This window comes from Daphnia pulicaria, chromosome 1 (assembly GCF_021234035.1).
Source record: "Daphnia pulicaria isolate SC F1-1A chromosome 1, SC_F0-13Bv2, whole genome shotgun sequence".
Taxonomy (NCBI): domain Eukaryota; kingdom Metazoa; phylum Arthropoda; class Branchiopoda; order Diplostraca; family Daphniidae; genus Daphnia; species Daphnia pulicaria.
In genome coordinates this window covers 19,322,415-19,341,964 of record NC_060913.1, presented here as the reverse complement: position 1 = coordinate 19,341,964, position 19,550 = coordinate 19,322,415, and the positions used below count along the sequence as shown (strand labels likewise).

Genomic DNA, 19,550 nt, shown 5'->3' with positions numbered 1-19,550 from the left:
TTTAATTTATTAAAAATCGAATTAGTTCGACCAAGTTTTGAACTTCAGACTATTGGCATGGCAGCACGGGTCGCTGACCATAATGCTACCGTTGACATGTGTGAGATGAGGGAAAGCATGAGCCGTATGGTATCTCCCCACAAACATAGCTTTATGTAATGCAACATGTGACTGCATGATATAGCAGTGACTGATGCTATTTCCATTTTAAAATTTTAAAATTTTCAATTTTTTTGCATTTCTCTTTTTGAACTCGAGATTCGAACCTCGGTCCTTCGACATATCAGCCCGGGATGCTGACCATTAGACCACCGGTGACATGGGAGCAGATGGAAAACATGGGCTCGTATAGTATGGCCCAGGTATACCCCCCTTCACTCACCCCTCTCCCATGGGTAAGCGCCACCCCGCCCCGTTCGACCCCCTTTCTGGCCGGCTTGGGCTGCGCGTCAGCTCCGTAAAACTCAAAACTTTGAACGCATTTTACGGGCACTTCCGCTCATTTGCACACCCTAAACCCTGTATTAAAAATGATCAGCGTAAAAAGATCTACAACCCTGTATTAATCGTTTTTCGATATCAGAAAACCTGTCTTGGTAGGGAAGAGCCCAATCTTGTCACACCAATCAAGCCAATTTGTCCCAGCAGACTGGTAGGTAGTATTTGTGGTTTGACGGTTTCTGTGGTCATGAGAAGGTCAATAACGTTTGATGAATGCCCTGACTTTGGAATCTACCCCGGATAACCTCCATGCGGAGAGCAGGAACCTGTTTGACTGTAGGAGGGAATGCGGCTCCATTTTGGGTGGATGAATGATGTAAGGGTCCGGCTGGAAAATGCGTCGAATGTCGATTGCCATTTGCAACAGGATGGGAAACCATGACAGCGACAGCCAAAGTGGCCAAAGCGGATCAATCCGCCTTGTCCTATTTGATTTCGCTATTTACTGGGGAATGAGTGAGAAGGAAGGTAACGCGTACCAGTGAAAAAAAAATCAATTTAGGCATCCAATCGAGGCAAGGTTGTGGTTGCGGGATTGATTATGATGATTACTCTTCTGCATTGCACTCTTTCCATTTAACATTTCCCTTGATTTTCGAATACAAGATATTTCAAAAATATAAATTTATGACCCTGCTTGAAATTTAAAAAAAATGACAGAACATTGGAATATTGGAAATGGAAACCCATGACAGCTCTGAAAAAAAAATGTTTTAAATATAACCATAAAGGTTTAGAACGCTAAACCTTCACAAAACATAAGCAGATAAGATAGAAATAAACTGATCATGATTCAAAAATAAACATTGTATTCAAAAATAAGAACTTGAGGCAATACAGGCAATGAGAAAAAAAAACACTACAAGAAATGGCTGACATCGAAACAATTTACACGCGAAACCGCGATGTGAATTGTCTCTGCGCTCCGCTTCTTTGAAATTTTTTTACAAATTTGAATAAGGATCAATAAAAAAAAGTTTAAGTTGAGATCAGACATTAAGAAGAAAAAAGTGGTAACAGACGTGAAGCATGATTGTCTGAAAGTTTAGTCACCAATTTTTGCAAATGTTGGATGATGATATTCCGTTTGCTGTTTCTTCAATAAAAAGTACAAATGAAGAAGTCTTCTCGAAAAATCATCGTTTTAAAAAATCATGTAAACTCTTACTTTCTTCAGATTTGAGAACCTCAGTGCTCTGCGAATCAAAAGCAAGTATTTTTTTCTTTCAGTCTCGATTGTAGGCTGGTAGCTGTTAGTCTGTTTAGAAATTCTGGTTAGGCTTCAGGATCTGACTTGTTTGCAATGTGATTGCAAAGCAATATCAATGTGACTTTTTATCTTTAACTCTAGGTAACTACTCTTCTGTCGGGCATATTGACAATAGTTTTTTGGCATCTGATTGAACTTGGCGGATAGTAGCTTTCATAACCGAAATACTAGATTTTTAAAAATTAAGGCCCAAAGAGGTGTTGGGGATTATCGAGATTGAGAAACAAATCATCATTAATTGGTTTGAACATAGTTGTCGAACAGGGTTGGACATTGCATTGCCGTACTGTAGCCAGCATGTACACCATTTCCGTAATGCAAAAGAACGCAAAAATGGACGAAAAAAGGCAACACACTTTGCAGAATTCAGAACTTTCATTTTCAACATTTAAGTATAATGCTGTTGCTGTTGTTAGATTACTGAAAAAGGCGAGAGGCGAAAAATACTGAGAGTCGAAAATTGTACTCAACCTATTCCCTGTTATTTCTAAAAGTATTCGTGGCAAGGCATGGGTTTTATACAGCAGCTGAAGACAACGGAAATTTGTGCCTTTGATCAATACGATATGACATTGTGGAATCTGTTGTCTGAATTATAAAGCGCAGTTCAGCGAATTGGCAATGAAACGCTCAAGAATGACAAAATAACCAAATTATATTGCAAATTCCTTGATCCCCCTTCACATCAGCTAAATTCACAGTGAAACTAATGTAATCTTTAATTATTTTTCGCAAATTTCCGAATTTTTTTCAAATTGCAAAAAAATTACTTCTCGACTATGGAAGGTGCTGGCTACTTGGGAAGATGGCTTCTTGGCCAAAGATCTTGGCGAGAAATAGCAGGGTTAACATTTGCACTAGAATACCACTTCAGTGACGATTTCTGAAGTTTTGTGTCGTCTACCAGAAATTTGGAAAAATACGGAATACAGCCGCTTGGAACAGCAGTACCACTAATTATGTTGCCCTTACAATGAACCCACAGAATTTCCAAAAAGAAACGGGGAATGTAAAATATATGACTTGCATTTTAGAAATTACAATTGTATGTGTTATTCAGAACAATGTCTAGCTTATAGTTCACATCGAAAAAACAGCTTATAAGACGTTTTAGGGTTTTCTGTTAATGACCACCAGACTAAAATTATTATAAAACAACAATAATATTTATAAAAACAAAGCCCAACTCCACCATATTTACTTCATTATTTTCATACTTCCCTCTATCATTTCATGAAAGAGGCTGTTATAACTAATTCACTATGTATGACAAAACTAAATACCTCCGGATTTTTTTGCTCAGTTTTACAAATGAGACCAACAACCATTACCAAGGCTGACAGAATATATGTGTATACACTGAACTCATCACCACATCAGATATGGAATCTAACAACGTTTTATCAAAGAAAAAATACCTTTTTTTTATTTACATAAGATATTTTCCTAAATCTGTTTTTTTGTAACCTGTTGTAGATCTATATGACGAACAGGTAAGTATTGTTTTCCCTTCAATCGACGACGTCCTTCTCTATAGCGACTGTATAGGTTAGACTTCTCCACATTTCAGCTCAAATAGGGTATAGCCCTAACAAATTATATTTACGATTATTTATGAGGTTTATATGTGTATTGTATTTATTTAAAGTAAGTCAGTAAGTTCACAAAAAACTGGCTAGATGTTAAAGATCGAATCTTATAGAAATTTTAAATTAACAAATATGTTTACGGGAAATGCCAGTTATTGTCATCCCAGTTGATGAGGGAAGCTGAGACCAGTGTTTCGACGAAACGACTTTTTCTACCAACCAAACCTTTATAAATAGATATATAATATTATAAATTATTTCTCGAATTCTATGTCAATTATTCTTCATGTCAATAGTGTTACGTGTTCAACGCACACGTTACCTATATATTACAGAATGAACGTGCCCTGATGCTTCATCTCCATGGTCACGAATTCCATCGACTCAACACCTTGCCTTTCAAGAGCTCCAAGGAAGTCTATTCGGCATTACAATGAAGAAAATTAGACTAGCAAATTACAAGTAAAAACACACCCCTTAAGTAAAAAAGGAAGCAGAGTGCCAGTGGTGTATAGAAACGACACTAATTTTCCGGCCTACGCCAGCTGATAGAGGTTGTAAACCGTAAATGAAGTCTTCTGCAGTCTCTGATTTCAGAAACTCGGGAAACGAATTAATCTGGGAAAATTCGAAAATAATTCAGATCATCATGAAAAACTCTTAGTTAATTTATGAAAGGGTATTATGTACACGGTTTGAAAATAAAAATTCCCTCTAGAAAATTAAATATATAAAAATCAATATGGAAAACAAGTTTGGGCCATAAGATAACACGGTGGGCGTCGGAGTGATCCGATACTTTTGGAGCCACTTTTAGAGGCCTAACCCATGAACGAAAAAATCTGAAAAAAAATTCAGACAAAACAAAAGAGATCAAATGACATAAATTCCAAGTTTTGTGAATTTATGTCATTTTTTCACTTTTTGCCACCCGAAAAACCAACTAGAAAAATACACGCCGCCTTATGGAACGGCGTGGGGTGATCCCATACTTATGGAGGGGACTGTATAATTGGTCCATTAAAGTGCATCAGCCTATCAGTGCACTTGTGGAAAGCAAGAACAAGAATTATTGGCGATGTCATTTTCGAGGTGACTGTCTAACAAGATGCCAAACTGAAACAGCATCTCCAGTGACATCGCCTTTAGGACGGGGAGAAGGGAGTTTGAATCGGTTTTGCTATACACTCAACATTAGATGAGCGGTCAGGCGATGAGTTTGCCGAACTCTATGGTGAAGTTTCATTATTTTGCCGTGGAAAATTTGTGACCTTCCTTGTTATAGGAGAGGGTCTCTAATGTCCCGTTCTCGAAAAAAGCAAGACAATTTTCAAGTCTCAATTTGTCAATCGTCAGTTTCTAGAAATCGTCTAATCAATTGGTTGGGACAATATGCCCGACAAATTGCATAAAATGGACCAGCGAAAAGACACTAGAGAGGTGTAGGTTATGGATTGGGCCCGTTCATGCCCAGATTCAACAGCCTTTTAAGTTGCGTAACGCGCTACTTTCACCTAGCCTTTATTAAATTTGCCAACGTCCTCCATATTAATGTTAAAGGGAACCAACTGGATTCGCTATTCACATGCAAAATTTGATGATCGCTCTGTCTTTTTCTTGCAAATTCCGGAAAATCCATTATATCTCCCCCAATGACAAGCAACTAAGAAAAAGAAGAGGGTTTCCGCAGTGATCCAAATCCTTCTGGAGATCTCGTACTCATCTCCGAAGACGGAAAGTGAGACCAGAAAATTGAAGAGTACTCTCGAAACTAACATCCAAATCTACGAACTAGACAGTGCAGAGAGAAAACCTATTGGTTAATGTATGGTACATAAGAATAACTCCCAATCAAAGTTGGAGAAGTAATCAACGGCGCCGCCTTCTTTGCGCAGCTTTTGAATACTACACAGGTAAAAAGAATTTTTGAAGGCTTTTTTGTCTCATTATTTATGTCGTTGTGCGTTTCCTTTAATTTTTTGTTTCTCTTGTTCGTTTCTCTTCTTCTTGAATTCAAAGAATTCCTTATACTGCACAGTCCTTATTTATTTTCCTTCATTTTTTCCATTTTTCTTTACAGAGATTTTACTGGATTCTTCAAGAGTATTTCAATTCTTGGTGGCTTTTATTGATCGAACTAACCGTTGGTATGATTATTTCGCTTTTTTTATGAGCTTTCGGCCGGTTTTATGGTCTGTCTATCAATTTTGTACTTCGTAGATCTACAGGGAGTTGGTAATTTCTCATATCTATATTTCATACAACTTTGAGTATTTATTGATTCGTTTATTAATTTTATTTAGGTCTCTTTATGTGCTTCACGCGATATGAAGAACTAAAGAAATTCTCTTGAGCCAATAACAAACGCTGGCCAATTGGCCATTTTCCACAAACCTGGTCACATACTTGGACTCAGAGGAAAAATTGGCTTATGATTCTCATTATTCTAGGAATTTCAATGGTCGTCATTGTCTTAATGCTCATCTTTTGGCGCAATTACATTCGTGGGGCTATTTTCCTCATCGACAATGCCAGCCAGTACGTTGAATTAACAGTTTGGCAATTCTTCATATTTTTTTTAATAACTTTCTTTGTGATTTTGTTTTAGGGCTGTTGGTAGTCTCACGATCTTTCCCATCTTCCCTTGGGTCTTCCAAGTTCTTTGCATTAGGTATTTTGGGTCAGTTTCACTCTAAGCGTCCTCGATCGGTAATTCATCGTTCAAGGTGGTGGGTCCTGAAACTTGCGTTACCCATTACTTGGTGACGTTTCTCCTGTTCTACAACGTTTTTGGTCTGGTATGGGTTCTATCCTTCGGTTACGTCATGTCTGAAATGGCATTAGCCGGCACCTTTGCCTCCTGGGACTGGTCGATCAATACATCCACAGACAAGCCGTTGCACGGCTTGTTTTCAGCATTGAGAATTCTCTAATAATTTCAAATTTGATTCGTCTGTATTTGTTTCTCATTATAAAACTTGTTGTTTTTTAAATTATTTTTGTGGCAATTTCAATATTGGGACAGTCGCTTTAAGCGCTTTGTTTGCCATTTTTTGCTGGCCCTTTTTACATGTTGCTTGAATGCGTCACAAAAAGAGAAGGCTTTCACGCAGATGACTGTTGTCATCTCTTAACGTGGTTTTGCCAGTATTCGAATAACTCCTTTATTTGTCCGTTTAGATATTTAGGCAATCGCTGTTCCTGGTAATATATATTTATATATTCCATAAATTAATTGAATCCTTACAAACATTTTGGTTTTCATTTCAGGTTGGTGGAAAAATTTATACTTTTTGGCAACAGACAATTTCCTATCCTGTGTGCCGTTGATGGCACCGATTTTGGCCAATGTCGTGGGAATTGGATGTTTCTACATCTTAATTCACTTAAGGTCGTTTTCTTCTGAATTAAACAAATCGCGCAACACTGTTGTGAGGGCTCTTTTCATACGGAAAAGGGTGTCACATAAAATTTATTTTTCCTACACCCGAATTTCTAAGTAAAATTAAGTAAAAATTCAAGGGGCACCGGGAAGGGCTATACAAAATTATGGAATTAAATAGAAAAATCCATATGGATTATATATACCTGAAAATGCGTGTGTGTGAAGCACGTAAACAGTAGGGAAACAGGAATACGAATATCACCATCCTAGTCCGTACGACCTGACCCCTACCGGCATGCAGAAGCATCGCTTTGGACGATTCCTCTCAGGCTTATGGAGCCGATCCATGGACTACTTAAGCTAGAGGACGGGTCTCTCGTCCTATCCCGCCGTGTTATAGCTTGTCGGGTGGATTTTTAATCATAATTTTTGAAGAAGGGTCAATCGATAGAGATTTAAAAAGCTATTATAAGTCTCCAATGCACATTTCTTGTGAATATATTAAATTAAAAGATATTTGCGTTTTAATTTTGAGAGGACGGGAGAGGTGTTCGTTGGTTGTCTCCACCTAGCGCCAAGAATTCTAAACTCTTCCATGGTTTTTAGAAAGAAAACAAACAGAATCCATATAATCACCAGAGAATCACAGATAGCAGACGCACCTAATCATACCAAACCAAACCAAAACCAGAGAATCACAGAGTGGTCAACCAACAATCACCGCTAGGCGGCGACAACCAACGAACACCTACGTCAATTTCTAATTAAAATATCACCGAAATTAAATAATTCCCGCATAGGGATAATTTAATAGACTCTAGCTCATTTTTGAAGCTCGATTCATTAAAGTAAAAAAAAAAAAAATGGTAGCCGACATAGGATTTGTCGAAGAGACCCGTCCTCTAGCTTAAGTAGTCCATGGCCGATCGCCGTCTTTACTTCGTAGTCTATGATACAAGTAACTAGAAAACTCGTGTTTCAAAAGAAACAAATAATTGAGTAAACTTTTGAATTAAACTTCAATATTTTCTGTAAAGATTTTAAGTTCTACTAACGATTACACTTCAGTAAGCTATTGAATTATGCAAAATAAATTTATTATGTTCATAACTTTGATCCTCTGTGTGTTTAGATTCTTAAGGATTACAATCATGGCTCGAAGATTACTAACAAGAACAGAATTGAGGATGGAAGACCTGCAGGAATATGAGTTTGTTAAAAAGCATCAAGAAAGGAGAAAAAATGGAATGGATAGCTCGAACACATCAGCATTTGGTAGACCAGAGGAATCTATGATTTCAAGTTTTAAACACAATAGAGAAATGATTTATGAAAGGATTGGCTATAACCCAACTCCTAGAAATCCACAATGATCAAGTCAGTTTACATGTTATTACACAAGTTCATTATATTTCATTTCTTTAATTACATGTGTATCGTTTAAGTAGACCACTAAGGAACTTCATTTAAAAAGATTAAAGTTGTAGAAGCTTACTTGAAACAAGCAATTCTGATTCTGATCTGATAAAAAATCTGAAACTGATGCACATAAATATGACAGCTGAGTAATAAGAGTAGAAAACCATTTTTATTATTTGAGATTAATGGATTTGAATGTCTCATTTATTTTACCAATTACATATGAATAGTTAGTAAATTATTCAAAACTATCAATCTATTTATATTTGATGAATCACTTATTCATATTTGTGTACCATAAAACTTAAGAGCGATATAAGAGCATTCGACTTGCGGATTTGTTTCCGACCAACACAGCGTACTGTTCAATTTCCTTCACCTCATCTTCATCCAGTCTCTTCAAAGAACTATAAATACCAAAGGTTGTCGCTTGGCGACGGTAAACAATCCCAACCTATTCAAAAAAATGTTACATTCCTAAGATGAGTAATAATCAGTGATTTGAAAGCTACAGTGACTCACTTTTGATAGAACATTCTTTTCTTCAGACGAGTCCACATTTTCCAGCAATCGAGAATACTTGTTGCGGTCAAGTTTAAGTACAGCTTCAGCAAATGGCAAAAATGTGTAAGTTTCCGGACACAATAGGAAGGATGGCTTGTACTGACCCTTATAGAACATTTTAGGACAAGAATGAATATAGAAACCCAAATAATAATAAACGAAGTTAGGGTCAACTTGACCAAGTTGGCGAACAAATGCTATTTCCCTAGCGAGACAAAATAAAATAAAATTTTGTTTCGTATTATTCATGAAAGATGTACTACCTTAATGATGCATAAGTCCCCAAAGATAGAAAGTTGTAATCTGGATCATAAAAGAAGTAAACAGATGACAAGCATGAGGGTAAAATATCGACAACCCCAACAGCAACTAACTCCCCGTCAATCCAATATTGCTGTAAAATTTTGACTTCAAAAATTAATTATACTGAAGCATTGTTATTGAATTATATAGAAAAACCTGATGAAAGCTGCCATATCCAGTTGAACACCCACTTTTTGAGTGTGATTTCTAACAATAACAACACAACAGAATGATATAAAATACTGATAAAGGTAGAATATCAAGAACTACAACCTGTAAAGGAGAATTCACTAAGAACCGTTTAAACTGCTCTAGAGTACATTCCTCCTCTTTGTCGTGGTGAACATGGATTTGATACTTCACATACAATTTGTACTCAATTAATAGTGTGTCCTTCAACCCAGTAGGAGTTGATTCTACTAATTTAATTTTTAACTTCTGTGAAGAATTATGATAATTTTCATCCAAAAATTCTTCTATAGTCTTTGGATTGCATTTTAATATAGTTGTTGAACCTGGCTTTTCTTTATTGAGCTTTGATAAAATTAAGACTTCACTTTTGTTTGGTGGTGAGGCATGGTGCTGCTCATGGGATCTTATCATTGTTAATGATTCTGATGCACAATCATTGTGGTCAGTTATAGAAGACTCTTCAGGTTTGGTGTTGAAATTTGTTTCTTTAGAAAGATAATTTCTTACTTTTTTCAAAACTTTTTTATGAGAGGGATTCATTTGAAAGTCTTTTGCATTGCATCGAATTGTATACTGTGGACAGCATGTATCTTTCATCATTGGTTTATAACAATAATGTCCTGAAGGGTAGATATATTTTAGTTGGAAAATCTAAATGTTTTAAACTTTTAAAATCTTAGTACCACTCCTTCTCCAACCACGGTTAATTAGATTTTCATAATCTTGAATATTCATTGTATGAGCCCACATGCCTTTGCAAAGTCATTGAAATTTAAGTTAGTTAAATTTAAGCTTACAATTATACTTAATATTCTTTACCATGGCTGAGGTTTGAATTGGAGCCTTTGCAATAACCACACTTGTGTCCCTTGTCATTTCCAAAATATTCAACTATAGAAAAGTTCTCCTTGTCATTCATTTTGTTTACCCCAGTCCAGCTCAATTTTCATGTATCAGAAATCTAAATAAAAATAATTTAATTAAATTGGATTTTTTCTTTCCGATTTTTTGTTGTTGTTGTTATACTATGTAACCTAGGAGGTCAATGACAAATATGGCGTACTAGTTTAAAGGGCCGCGCTACTTGCTATACCTCCAGTCAGCTCCATTCACTCCTGTCAGCTCCTGTGTTGGAAAAGTGAAACAAAATTTGCTCACATTTTCTTCAAGTAAAGCCATCTAGTTGTCGAAACAATTAACATAAAAAAATTCGTATTTTTCTCATGGTTTATGATTATTGATGATGAAGCAGAACAAATTACTATTTTTGGGGAGTAGGGAGATGGAAGGCTAATCTAATCAGCTAACCAGAGCTATAGAATAATAGTATTCTATAGCATTCTATACTAGTATTCACTATTCAATACTATATTCTATAGCTCTGGTTAAACCTCCTTTTTTGGCCTATGTTAACTAGACTTTTTTCATTCTCTCTCATTTCCAATCTCTTGAAAAAAATGAATTGATTGAAAAATAAAATCAATAAGATCAAGTTTTCGAATTCCAAATTTCCTACTACTGCCGCCAATGGCTCTGCTGCCGCGACGATAATTAGGCCAGACTGCTGACTGCCGGAGTGATGTGGCTTCGTGGAGTTACTGTAGTCTTGAGAACGGGCAACGGGGCCTAATAAATAGAGGAAGGGAAGTCAAATCGTCTTTACTCTTTAGAAAACATTCGGCTTCCGTTAAAAATAAAAAATAACAGCAGTTATTCCTTTTAAATATTGCTGCGCTGTGTCGCCTGTGTGGGCTGTGGACAATTTCCTTGTGTTTTAAATTTAATAAGTTTCCATTATCTACGTGCCATGGAAACTAAAGCCGATCAGATTCTGTCGATCAAAGGTATTTCGTATTCAATATTTAAAATCTAACTTCTCGTCAAACATTTTGTAAACGATTCTGCAATCATTTAATTTTAAGTGATGAGGTTGTCACGTCCAGTTTTTACACAACCTGGGCTTTTCCATCCAGAACCTTGGGATTTGGTCAGCACAATTCTATCCCAAGAAGAAAATAATGTTTTAATAGAAGATGCTGATCAAACTCTGGATAAGACCTTTTCTCCTAAATTTGGATTACTTCTACCTCAAAGCTTTGGGTTTAAAAATGAATCTTAATTGTTTAGAACTAAATTATACTAAATTTGTTTGTTTTCCAGTACTATATACTTAGGTGAAACTTTTCAAAGTTACCTTCGTGTTCAGAATGTGGGCTCTTGCTTGGTTTCAAATATATCCATCAAGGTTTGCAAAGTTTGGTAATTTCATAAACAGTTTTTAGTAAAGATACTTGTAATTTGCAGGCAGATCTCCAGACAGCTGCACAAAGGCTTCCATTAACAAAACGTAATAAAGTGTCAATTAACCAGCTTGAACTTCAGCAATCAACTGATGATATCCTAAGTCATGAAATAACAGAAATTGGAACACACATGTATGTTATCAATATTTATCTTTTTTTATCTTAGTTTTTTTTGTTACTTGATTTGAATTAATTTGCAGTTTAGTTTGTGAAGTATCCTATCAAATTGGTGCAGGTGAACAGATGACATCTTCTCGCTACTACAAATTTCAAGTAAAGATATTTAAATATGTGATATCTACTAAGACTCACATAAAATCTTCCAAAACAGGTTCTTAAACCTCTAGATGTAAAAACTAAGTTCTACAATGCAGAGGTAAGTTCTACTTCCTATACTTGTACTTAGACTACATACTACTGATCAACTTTTCATATTTAATAATTGTAAAAATTACGAGTTTTAACACATAAAACAAAACTATGCGCATAGGGGATTCCATATGAAAGCGACAAAAATCTGTGACGACCATCTCACAGTATATTTGACCGCCACTATATGCTTATTCAATTCGTATTTTTGGAAAAATTAATAATTACCCCGATTAACATATAAAACATATTTGTGGGTCAAGGTGGTTTCAAACTTTTAATCGAATGCGCGGTTCCTTTTTTTTTGTTGGTTTTTTCCTCGAAATTTTTCCAGTAGAATTCATCAATACGAATTGAATAAGCTTCCGTAATTCATGAGATGGCGCCATAAGTTTTGAAGGTTTCCATTTGGAATCCCTACACTGTAAAGAAAAAACAACCTATATAGAAATATAACTATATATATATTTATCAGTAATTTCCACAATACCGGTTGTGATTTACCCTGCTCAAACTTAATTCATGGACTGGATAAGCGATTTTCTTGATCTTTAATTTGTTTTCCTTTTTTCAACTCAAACAACTCTTCATTCCTTGCATGCGTCCTTTTTTCTACCAAATGATAAATTAACTGCTGCATGTCCATTTTTTTTACTTCACTTTGGACGGCTATCGGGATTCACCTTTCACAGGACTATTACGTAAGACTTGTGTTGTTTGTGTCATAGGAGAAATTATAAAGAATTTCTTAATACTTCGTTTTGGTTATCAACTGCTTTTAACCATCTTGTAGTAAAATATCTCAATCGTTTTTAAGGGAGTGGAATCCGAAATTAGAGCTAGTTGTGACATTAACTTGACATTTTTATCAATATAAATTTGTATGGCCTTATGAATATAGCTCAACCACTTATTTCAGCTTCAATTAAATTTAGTCCGACGATGTGTACTTAGAAGCCCAAATTCAAAACACGACTGTCGACCGACCACTTTGCTTAGATAAAGTCACAATGGAACCTTCTACTCTGTTTGAAGGTCTGCAGCCACCATTGAGCTTCTTCATTTAACCGTTTAAGCAATTTTAATTGTTCTCTGAATTAGTTTCATCGCTTAATGAAATATCAACGACCACTGGCACTCCTTGGTCCAATATGCCACAGCTCTTCGGAAAATGTGTAAATGTGGTTCAACCGGGTGAAATCCGCCAATACCTTCACTGTCTAAAGGTAAGAACGTTAAGAAATAGTAATCTTAAATTTCTCCGTTAAATTGGTTATTAATGGCAAATTCCTTCTTATTGATCACAGCCAAAGCAGAATGTACGTGATAACCACAGAATGTTGAGAGGAGAGAGCAATATTGGGAAACTTGACTTAATTTGGAGAACTGCTATAGGAGACCGTGGACGATTGCAAACCAGTCAGCTACAACGAATGGTAAAAAAAAAAAAAAAAAAAAAAAAAAAATGCTGTTTTTAGTTTGAGTAGTTTTGCTAAGTTGGAATGAGAGTTTTGCTTGATTGGAAAGCTTTTTAGTAAATTCGTCAGTCTAAATCTTAAACCGTAAAAATGGTCCCCTTTATTCTTATACAGGTCCCCAATTACGGTGATGTACGCCTGACAATCCAAGAGCTACCTAATCCAGTAAAACTCCATCGGCCAATTAACTTTGTCTGCAAAATAACGAACACCAGGTAAATGGAGCTCTTTGATACATGAGGGAAACTTATCAACTAAATAAATTGGTTCATTTTACAATTCTTTATCATGAACTATACGTTTATTCATAATTTTTAGTGAAAGGCCGGTCGAACTAAGTTTGGTGTTGGAAATCCGTTCAAAACCTACAGTACTTTGGACTGGTATATCTAATCGGCCACTGAAGAAAATTGATCCTAATCATTCCACGGAAGTTTCCCTGAAACTTGTACCAGTGATGCCAGGCTTGCAGAGTATCTCTGGATTAAAACTTATCGATTTATTTCTCAAAAGAACATATGATTATCCAGATATCGCCCAAATGCTGGTTATCCCTTAACACCAGCGATTCTGTTGTGATTAATTCTGTATCTCATGCTTGTTATATTTTTTACTTTCCTTTTTGTTTCCAAATAAAGTGTATACATTCACGCTTGTACCTTTGGAATATTGGAACTGCCTTTACTTATTATTTTGTTTTAAGAAAACAGAACTGTGCAATAACAGTACACTTTTGTCTCAATGGTAAAAGATTATACTGATGGAAATTTTTTGAACAGATGCGAAGCCAGCCGAACTTCATTTGTCAATAACCAAAATATTATTTAAAAGTCGCGCTTCGCTATGTTTAAGAAACTTCCTAAAAATAGATTGCACTAAATCTTCAAAATAAACGTTACTTCACGTTCAAATAATATTACCGAAATGAAAAAGAAATTTATTTTCAACTTAAACACGAAAATTTAATTAATGAACTTTGTTTGACGCAACGACTGCCCAGCACCGGAAAATGCTTCGAATGTGGATTCCAGAGTTTCTTTTTCCTTCTCATCCTCTTTCTTTACAGCTCGGATGAATTTGAGGTTACCAAACTGGTAGTCAAAATCAGGAACTCCTCTTTGGTATGATGCTTTGATGATCGGCGGCAGTTCCTCGTTTTTTACTTTCCTAATTTTCCCGTCCAATCTAATAATTAAAAATTTTGTTGAAAAGCTCAATAATTTAAATTGTAATTAAAATTAAATTAAATTAGGCTTAATTTACCGAACTCCTTCACCAGCAAAGGCTATGAACCCTTGAACTTCTGGCATGAAACTTGTGGGGTCAAGTGTATCCATGTGTTCTTCTTGTGATTCTTTTGAAACTTTAGTTGGTTCAGAATATCCAACAGGGGGTGCAAATTCAACATTCATATCACACTCAATGATTGAAACTGCATTTCCAGGCTTTGTTTCTAATACTCGTAGTTCATAGATTTTTTCATTGTAGGTTATGGCAACAACATCCCTAATAATGTGAAAGTGTAAGAAAACTAAAGGTCTTACATTATTGAATCTCATCAGTACCCACTGGTAAGGCATGCAAAATTTCTGAGTGCATTTTCAAGAACAGCCTTTGGATTGCTGATGTCTAGAAAGTCCTCTGATTGTGGCTGGAATTTGGAAAAAGTTGCAACAGGCAATGATGCACTTTCTATGTTCAGCAAATCTCCTTCATCCAACAGAAGGTTTTGCATCATCTGCATGAAGCATAATCACACAACAGATTTTCAATTTAAAGATTCAACGCAAGAATTCTAAACTCACCCAATATGGAAGGTATATTTTACCCTCATCAGCAACAAATTCTAATACTCCACAATGAGTGATTTGTCCTGCTCTAGGATTTGTCAATTTAAATAACATTGGGTAGACAATATTGAGCCTTGTCAATTGATCAAGAGCAGAAGGTGGCATTATGACTAATTTATAAGATTTAAAAAAATATAATGCAATTCATAAACTAACAGAAAATAACCATATTTTCTTACTCTTTCCGCCTTTTTCGACATCCAATCTTTCCTGACCAGGTAACATGGAGACAGAGTAACACCTACAGATAATTGAATGTGAGAAATTCATGTAAGTGAAATTGATGTGAGGTTTACCTATACTGTGTATTGAACGGACGAGGCATTTCCAGAAATCCAAATCCAAACTAAAATTCATAAAAGTGATGTAAAATTAAGTAAATATTCCAAAAGTTCAAACAGTTCATCGAGGATTTGATATCTAATGTTTAAGCACTTGATTTGAAAATTACCATTTTGAATTCGACTAATCCCGACAAATTTCACTTGATTTTTCACAAAACGTTTACTAAACTTTTACGAATACACGAGAACCCGTAAATTATGTTTGATGTTTTCTATAATCATGGACAGACTACTGATACCATAGACTACGGAGTAAAGACAACACTGAACCACAGACTACGAAGTAAAGTAAATCGGCTCCATAAGCATGAGAGGAATCGTCTGAAGCGATGCGCGTGCTTGCCGTTAGGGGTCAGGTCGTCCGAACCTGGAAGGTAATCAACTAATCATTCTTTTTTCCATGGTGTATTCAGAGCCATTAAGGGGGAGGTCAGTCAGTTCCATAAGAAAATTTAACCTGGTGCCGCGAGTCAGTATTTCCGAGCTCCCCTCTTTTCCCATCCTCCTACTTTTGAATTGCTACGAAAAAATCCTGCCATCTAGCGCTAAAGATTTGAAGAGATGGAAAGAGTCGATTGAAACGTCTATAAAATTGTCAGCTACCTGCGTTAGCAAGGTACCCGAAGGGATATTTTTGATTTTTTTTCCATTAAAAAAAAATCAAAATAGTATATGACCTATAAAAGATTGGAAAAATATTATATTAAATCTACAATTAGGTTTTTTTAATTAAAACTTAGTTCAAATGAAAATACCTAGTGCTATGCTACACCTTAGTCTCTGAATTTCGAATTCAAACAAAGTCAACACGCACAATAATACTGCGTCACTGCTTGTCAACAATTAGATGGATAAATCGTATTGTCTATTAGCAACACGAATTAAGTTATGGTTTTTTTACCCGGAAGTTTTCTTCATCTTGTGTGGTGCCGTGGTCGGCCTGCAGGTTTTGTCAACGACTTTTCCTCTTTTTCCATGACGATCGATTAGAAATTGTGATTTGTTCATTAACGTCGGTAGTCACTGATTTTTTTCCCGATTACTACTAGGACGGTGGCATCAGGAGTAACAGATGCAATAAGGATTAGGTCTATGCCTTGTTTTTTGACACGAGATGTTTTTTCTTCTGACACCTCGCTCACCAATTGAACTGCTTGTTTCCTTTTGGTATGTTGTTACTTTTTAGTTGTCTTCCACCAGTTTGCTGGGAGCAGCATAGCCTTAGTTCCGTTTTACTAAAGTCTGCTCAACCTCGAACAAATAAATTCTTCGGTCAAGTCTAAATAAAAATAACAGAATTATTAGAAAGGCACTTATGGATATTTGTGGCGGAAAAATCCTAAAATTCTACATATACTAAAATTCCCTAAACCTAAATCAAGGATCGGACACGAACGAAAAGACCTAACGTCAGGGTATCACTATGACTATATTCATGCTTAATATTCATAACTCATATACACACTAGAAAGGGTTGCCACCTGTTTCGGCACTTTTTTTCGGCACTTCGATTTCGTCGTTTTCGGCACTGATTTTGTCGTTTTCGGCACTGTGTTTGTCTTTTTCGGCACCGCCGCCAGATTTAGTTCCAGGCGTCATGTTTTTGGGAGGGTTGCCAGGCGTGCGTGTTTTTCCGTTTCGGCACAATATTTTTCCGTTTCGGCAATATGTTTTTCCGTTTCGGCACTATGTTTTTCTGTTTCGGCACTATTGTATTTATTGTATTTATTATTAGATTTATTTATTGGATTTTAATAAAATTTTGTCAAAATTTTAACACCCCAAATTGGAGTGCTGATGCTTTAAACCACTCAACTAACTAGACATTTCAATCTGATAAAGTTGGTTAGACTAGCGATGACTCCGGGATGTTAGTTTTCGGATTCTGTTCCAGTTTTAGTTTCCGTTTCGGCATCGTCGAAAAATTTGTATTCCACCAGGTGTCGTGTAAACACAAATAAACACACACCGTGCCAACCTTACACCATGGCCTACTGAAATAACGGCCCATCAGCTCGCTATCTATTTCTATAGGCCATGCGCTATCTATTTCAGTAGGCCATGCCTAACACACACCACATTTAAAAAAAATAAGAAGCAGAACGGCACACCCTAGAAGGCTCTACCCCCCCCCCCCCCAAAAAGCTATTATCTAAAACCAGTCAGAGCGCCCCTAGCGGCCTGACGGTGCAATAGCGCGGATAGTAAATTGACATGAATAAATCGAGTGATTCAATCACATGATTATTGTCCAAAAAACTTCCATACGGGTGGCACAGAATTGGTGCCGAAACGGTGAAATTTGGTGCCGAAACAAACAATAGTTTTTCATGTTCGAGGACGTATGGTTTGCATGGGGTGCCGAAACGGTTGAAGTTGGTGCCGAAGCGATCGAAATTGGTGCCGAAATGGACAATATTTTTTCATAATCGAGGAAGTGTGGTTTGCATGGGGTGCCGAAAACGACTAAATCGAAGTGCCGAAAAAAGTGCCGAAACTGGTGGACACCCTAGAAAGAACCTGAATCAAAAATTTGTCTCTTCTTGTGGGTTACCCCAATGGGAAAGATTCACCCTGTTTTAAGAGTTGGTTAAATATAACTTCATTTGATTTGATTACCTAGTTCGACTGGTAGTACATAGCAACATAATTTTACCCTCAATCCTGTATCTATTACCACCGATGACATTCTCTGTCTGTGATACAAGCTGCTGTCTGAGATCTACCTGCATGTTAAAGAAACTTACAATGGTTACGACTGATGAAGGTCCACAACTCCACACAACCTTTTTGAAATAAAATACCACAGTCCACAGTTAAAACATTAGCAGCTAGTTACTAAATAGAAACACTTTCATTTCATCTAGTTTACCTTCTTTTCATGATTTATCTCTTTCATGAACTTGTAAAATATCTTGCACATTGTTATTTATAGAACGTACATAAAATACTTTGTAACTTAAAATATAACTTCATTTGAGTGAAAATCACAGACGATGACAGCATTCTGCAACACACACCACCAAAAATGGTCAAGTTCTGAACTATGGTTCATGGGGGAAAAACACAACACAATAGTCCTGATTTCTTGATGACAAATGGCAAACGGTAAAGAATTTGAATTGCCTAACTAATGGCGCAAACGAAATCCATGCGTAGTTCTCTAATCTCTATGCAGACTATAATACTAATCATCTTTCCAAAATAGAAGTGGCACTTTTTACGTTTACACGCATCCTCCAACATTGGCCCTCTTTTTTGTATTTTGGCTTGATCAGCCATCTAGTGGGCAATCGAGTACTTGATTAGCCATCTAGTGGGCAATCGAGTACTAAACCCACCCATACCAGCAAAAAAAAACGTGAATAGAAACCCTTCGGGTAACAGTATATTTATTAAAAATTTTCGAAGATTGCGTCATAACGGTGATGCTATAGTCATCTGGTGGTGATGCTGGTTGTTGCGTCATCAAAGATTGCGTCATCACGGCGATGACATCTGGTGATGATTTGTTTGGGCATGGTTGGGCATGTTCCATAAAAGCTTTTGGGGAGGAGCCTGTGTTGACACAGACACAGGCTCCTCCCCCAAAATGTCCGTGACAGACACAGGCTCCTCCCACAAAAGCTTGTTCTTTTATTATAGATAGATAAGTACCAAACAATGTGCAATCTATATATATTATATATCTATATATATAAAGATTTCCCACGATAAAATCTATTACGGGCAGATGATTAAGCTACAGAAAAGCGAATAGCAAAACAGTCCGACTTAAGTCCCCCCACCTGACTAATACACCATGGTTCTTCCGTTTCCCTACTGTTTACGTGCTTCACTCACACGTATTTTTGGGTATATGTAATCAGGGGTATGAAGAGGTGGTTCCCAATGGCAGTGTTAAATTTCCCATGAGAGGATTCGACGGAAAGCTACTTTTTTCGTTTTTTACTAACGACTTTTACATGGAGGCATAGGGAGGT

The 19,550-nt window shown here is 36.4% G+C and overlaps 3 protein-coding genes and 1 long non-coding RNA gene across 9 annotated transcripts; 2 read left to right on the top strand and 2 right to left on the bottom strand.

The window, feature by feature from the left end:
• Positions 1–8,346: 8,346 nt before the first annotated feature.
• LOC124320641 (arginyl-tRNA--protein transferase 1-like) lies at positions 8,347–10,348 on the bottom strand. Of its 4 annotated transcripts, none has more exons than XM_046783492.1 (8): positions 10,250–10,348; positions 10,043–10,184; positions 9,907–9,975; positions 9,305–9,843; positions 9,188–9,238; positions 8,992–9,122; positions 8,687–8,933; positions 8,347–8,618 (listed from the first exon to the last, which is right to left on the bottom strand). In XM_046783492.1, the coding sequence occupies exons 2-8, from the start codon at positions 10,140–10,142 to the stop codon at positions 8,469–8,471; spliced, it is 1,287 nt and encodes a 428-aa protein (XP_046639448.1). In that variant the 5' UTR covers positions 10,143–10,184; positions 10,250–10,348; the 3' UTR covers positions 8,347–8,468. The 4 variants fall into 4 exon arrangements, with proteins under 4 accessions (XP_046639448.1, XP_046639449.1, XP_046639450.1 ...); XM_046783493.1 differs by having other exon boundaries at positions 10,258–10,348; XM_046783494.1 differs by having other exon boundaries at positions 10,287–10,348.
• A 442-nt stretch (positions 10,349–10,790) lies between these two features.
• LOC124320642 (trafficking protein particle complex subunit 13-like) lies at positions 10,791–14,031 on the top strand. Of its 2 annotated transcripts, XM_046783496.1 has the most exons (12): positions 10,791–11,067; positions 11,146–11,323; positions 11,384–11,468; positions 11,528–11,658; positions 11,727–11,799; positions 11,858–11,902; positions 12,588–12,596; positions 12,831–12,930; positions 12,997–13,121; positions 13,203–13,331; positions 13,488–13,588; positions 13,692–14,031. In XM_046783496.1, exons 1-12 carry the CDS (start codon positions 11,031–11,033, stop codon positions 13,930–13,932), a joined length of 1,254 nt encoding a protein of 417 aa, XP_046639452.1. In that variant the 5' UTR covers positions 10,791–11,030; the 3' UTR covers positions 13,933–14,031. The 2 variants fall into 2 exon arrangements, with proteins under 2 accessions (XP_046639452.1, XP_046639453.1); XM_046783497.1 differs by lacking the exon at positions 12,588–12,596 and having other exon boundaries at positions 10,792–11,067.
• A 258-nt stretch (positions 14,032–14,289) lies between these two features.
• Positions 14,290–16,833, bottom strand: LOC124320644 (ubiquitin fusion degradation protein 1 homolog). 2 transcript variants are annotated; one of them, XM_046783499.1, is made up of 7 exons: positions 16,469–16,833; positions 15,520–15,569; positions 15,403–15,464; positions 15,179–15,333; positions 14,939–15,111; positions 14,637–14,879; positions 14,290–14,558 (listed from the first exon to the last, which is right to left on the bottom strand). In XM_046783499.1, the coding sequence occupies exons 2-7, from the start codon at positions 15,546–15,548 to the stop codon at positions 14,336–14,338; spliced, it is 885 nt and encodes a 294-aa protein (XP_046639455.1). In that variant the 5' UTR covers positions 15,549–15,569; positions 16,469–16,833; the 3' UTR covers positions 14,290–14,335. The 2 variants fall into 2 exon arrangements, with proteins under 2 accessions (XP_046639455.1, XP_046639454.1); XM_046783498.1 differs by lacking the exon at positions 16,469–16,833 and adding an exon at positions 15,675–15,929.
• A 199-nt stretch (positions 16,834–17,032) lies between these two features.
• On the top strand, positions 17,033–18,626 carry LOC124320645. The gene is made up of 2 exons (XR_006914008.1): positions 17,033–17,103; positions 18,571–18,626. It is a non-coding gene; the product is annotated as an uncharacterized LOC124320645 (long non-coding RNA).
• The last annotated feature ends 924 nt before the right edge of the window (positions 18,627–19,550 follow it).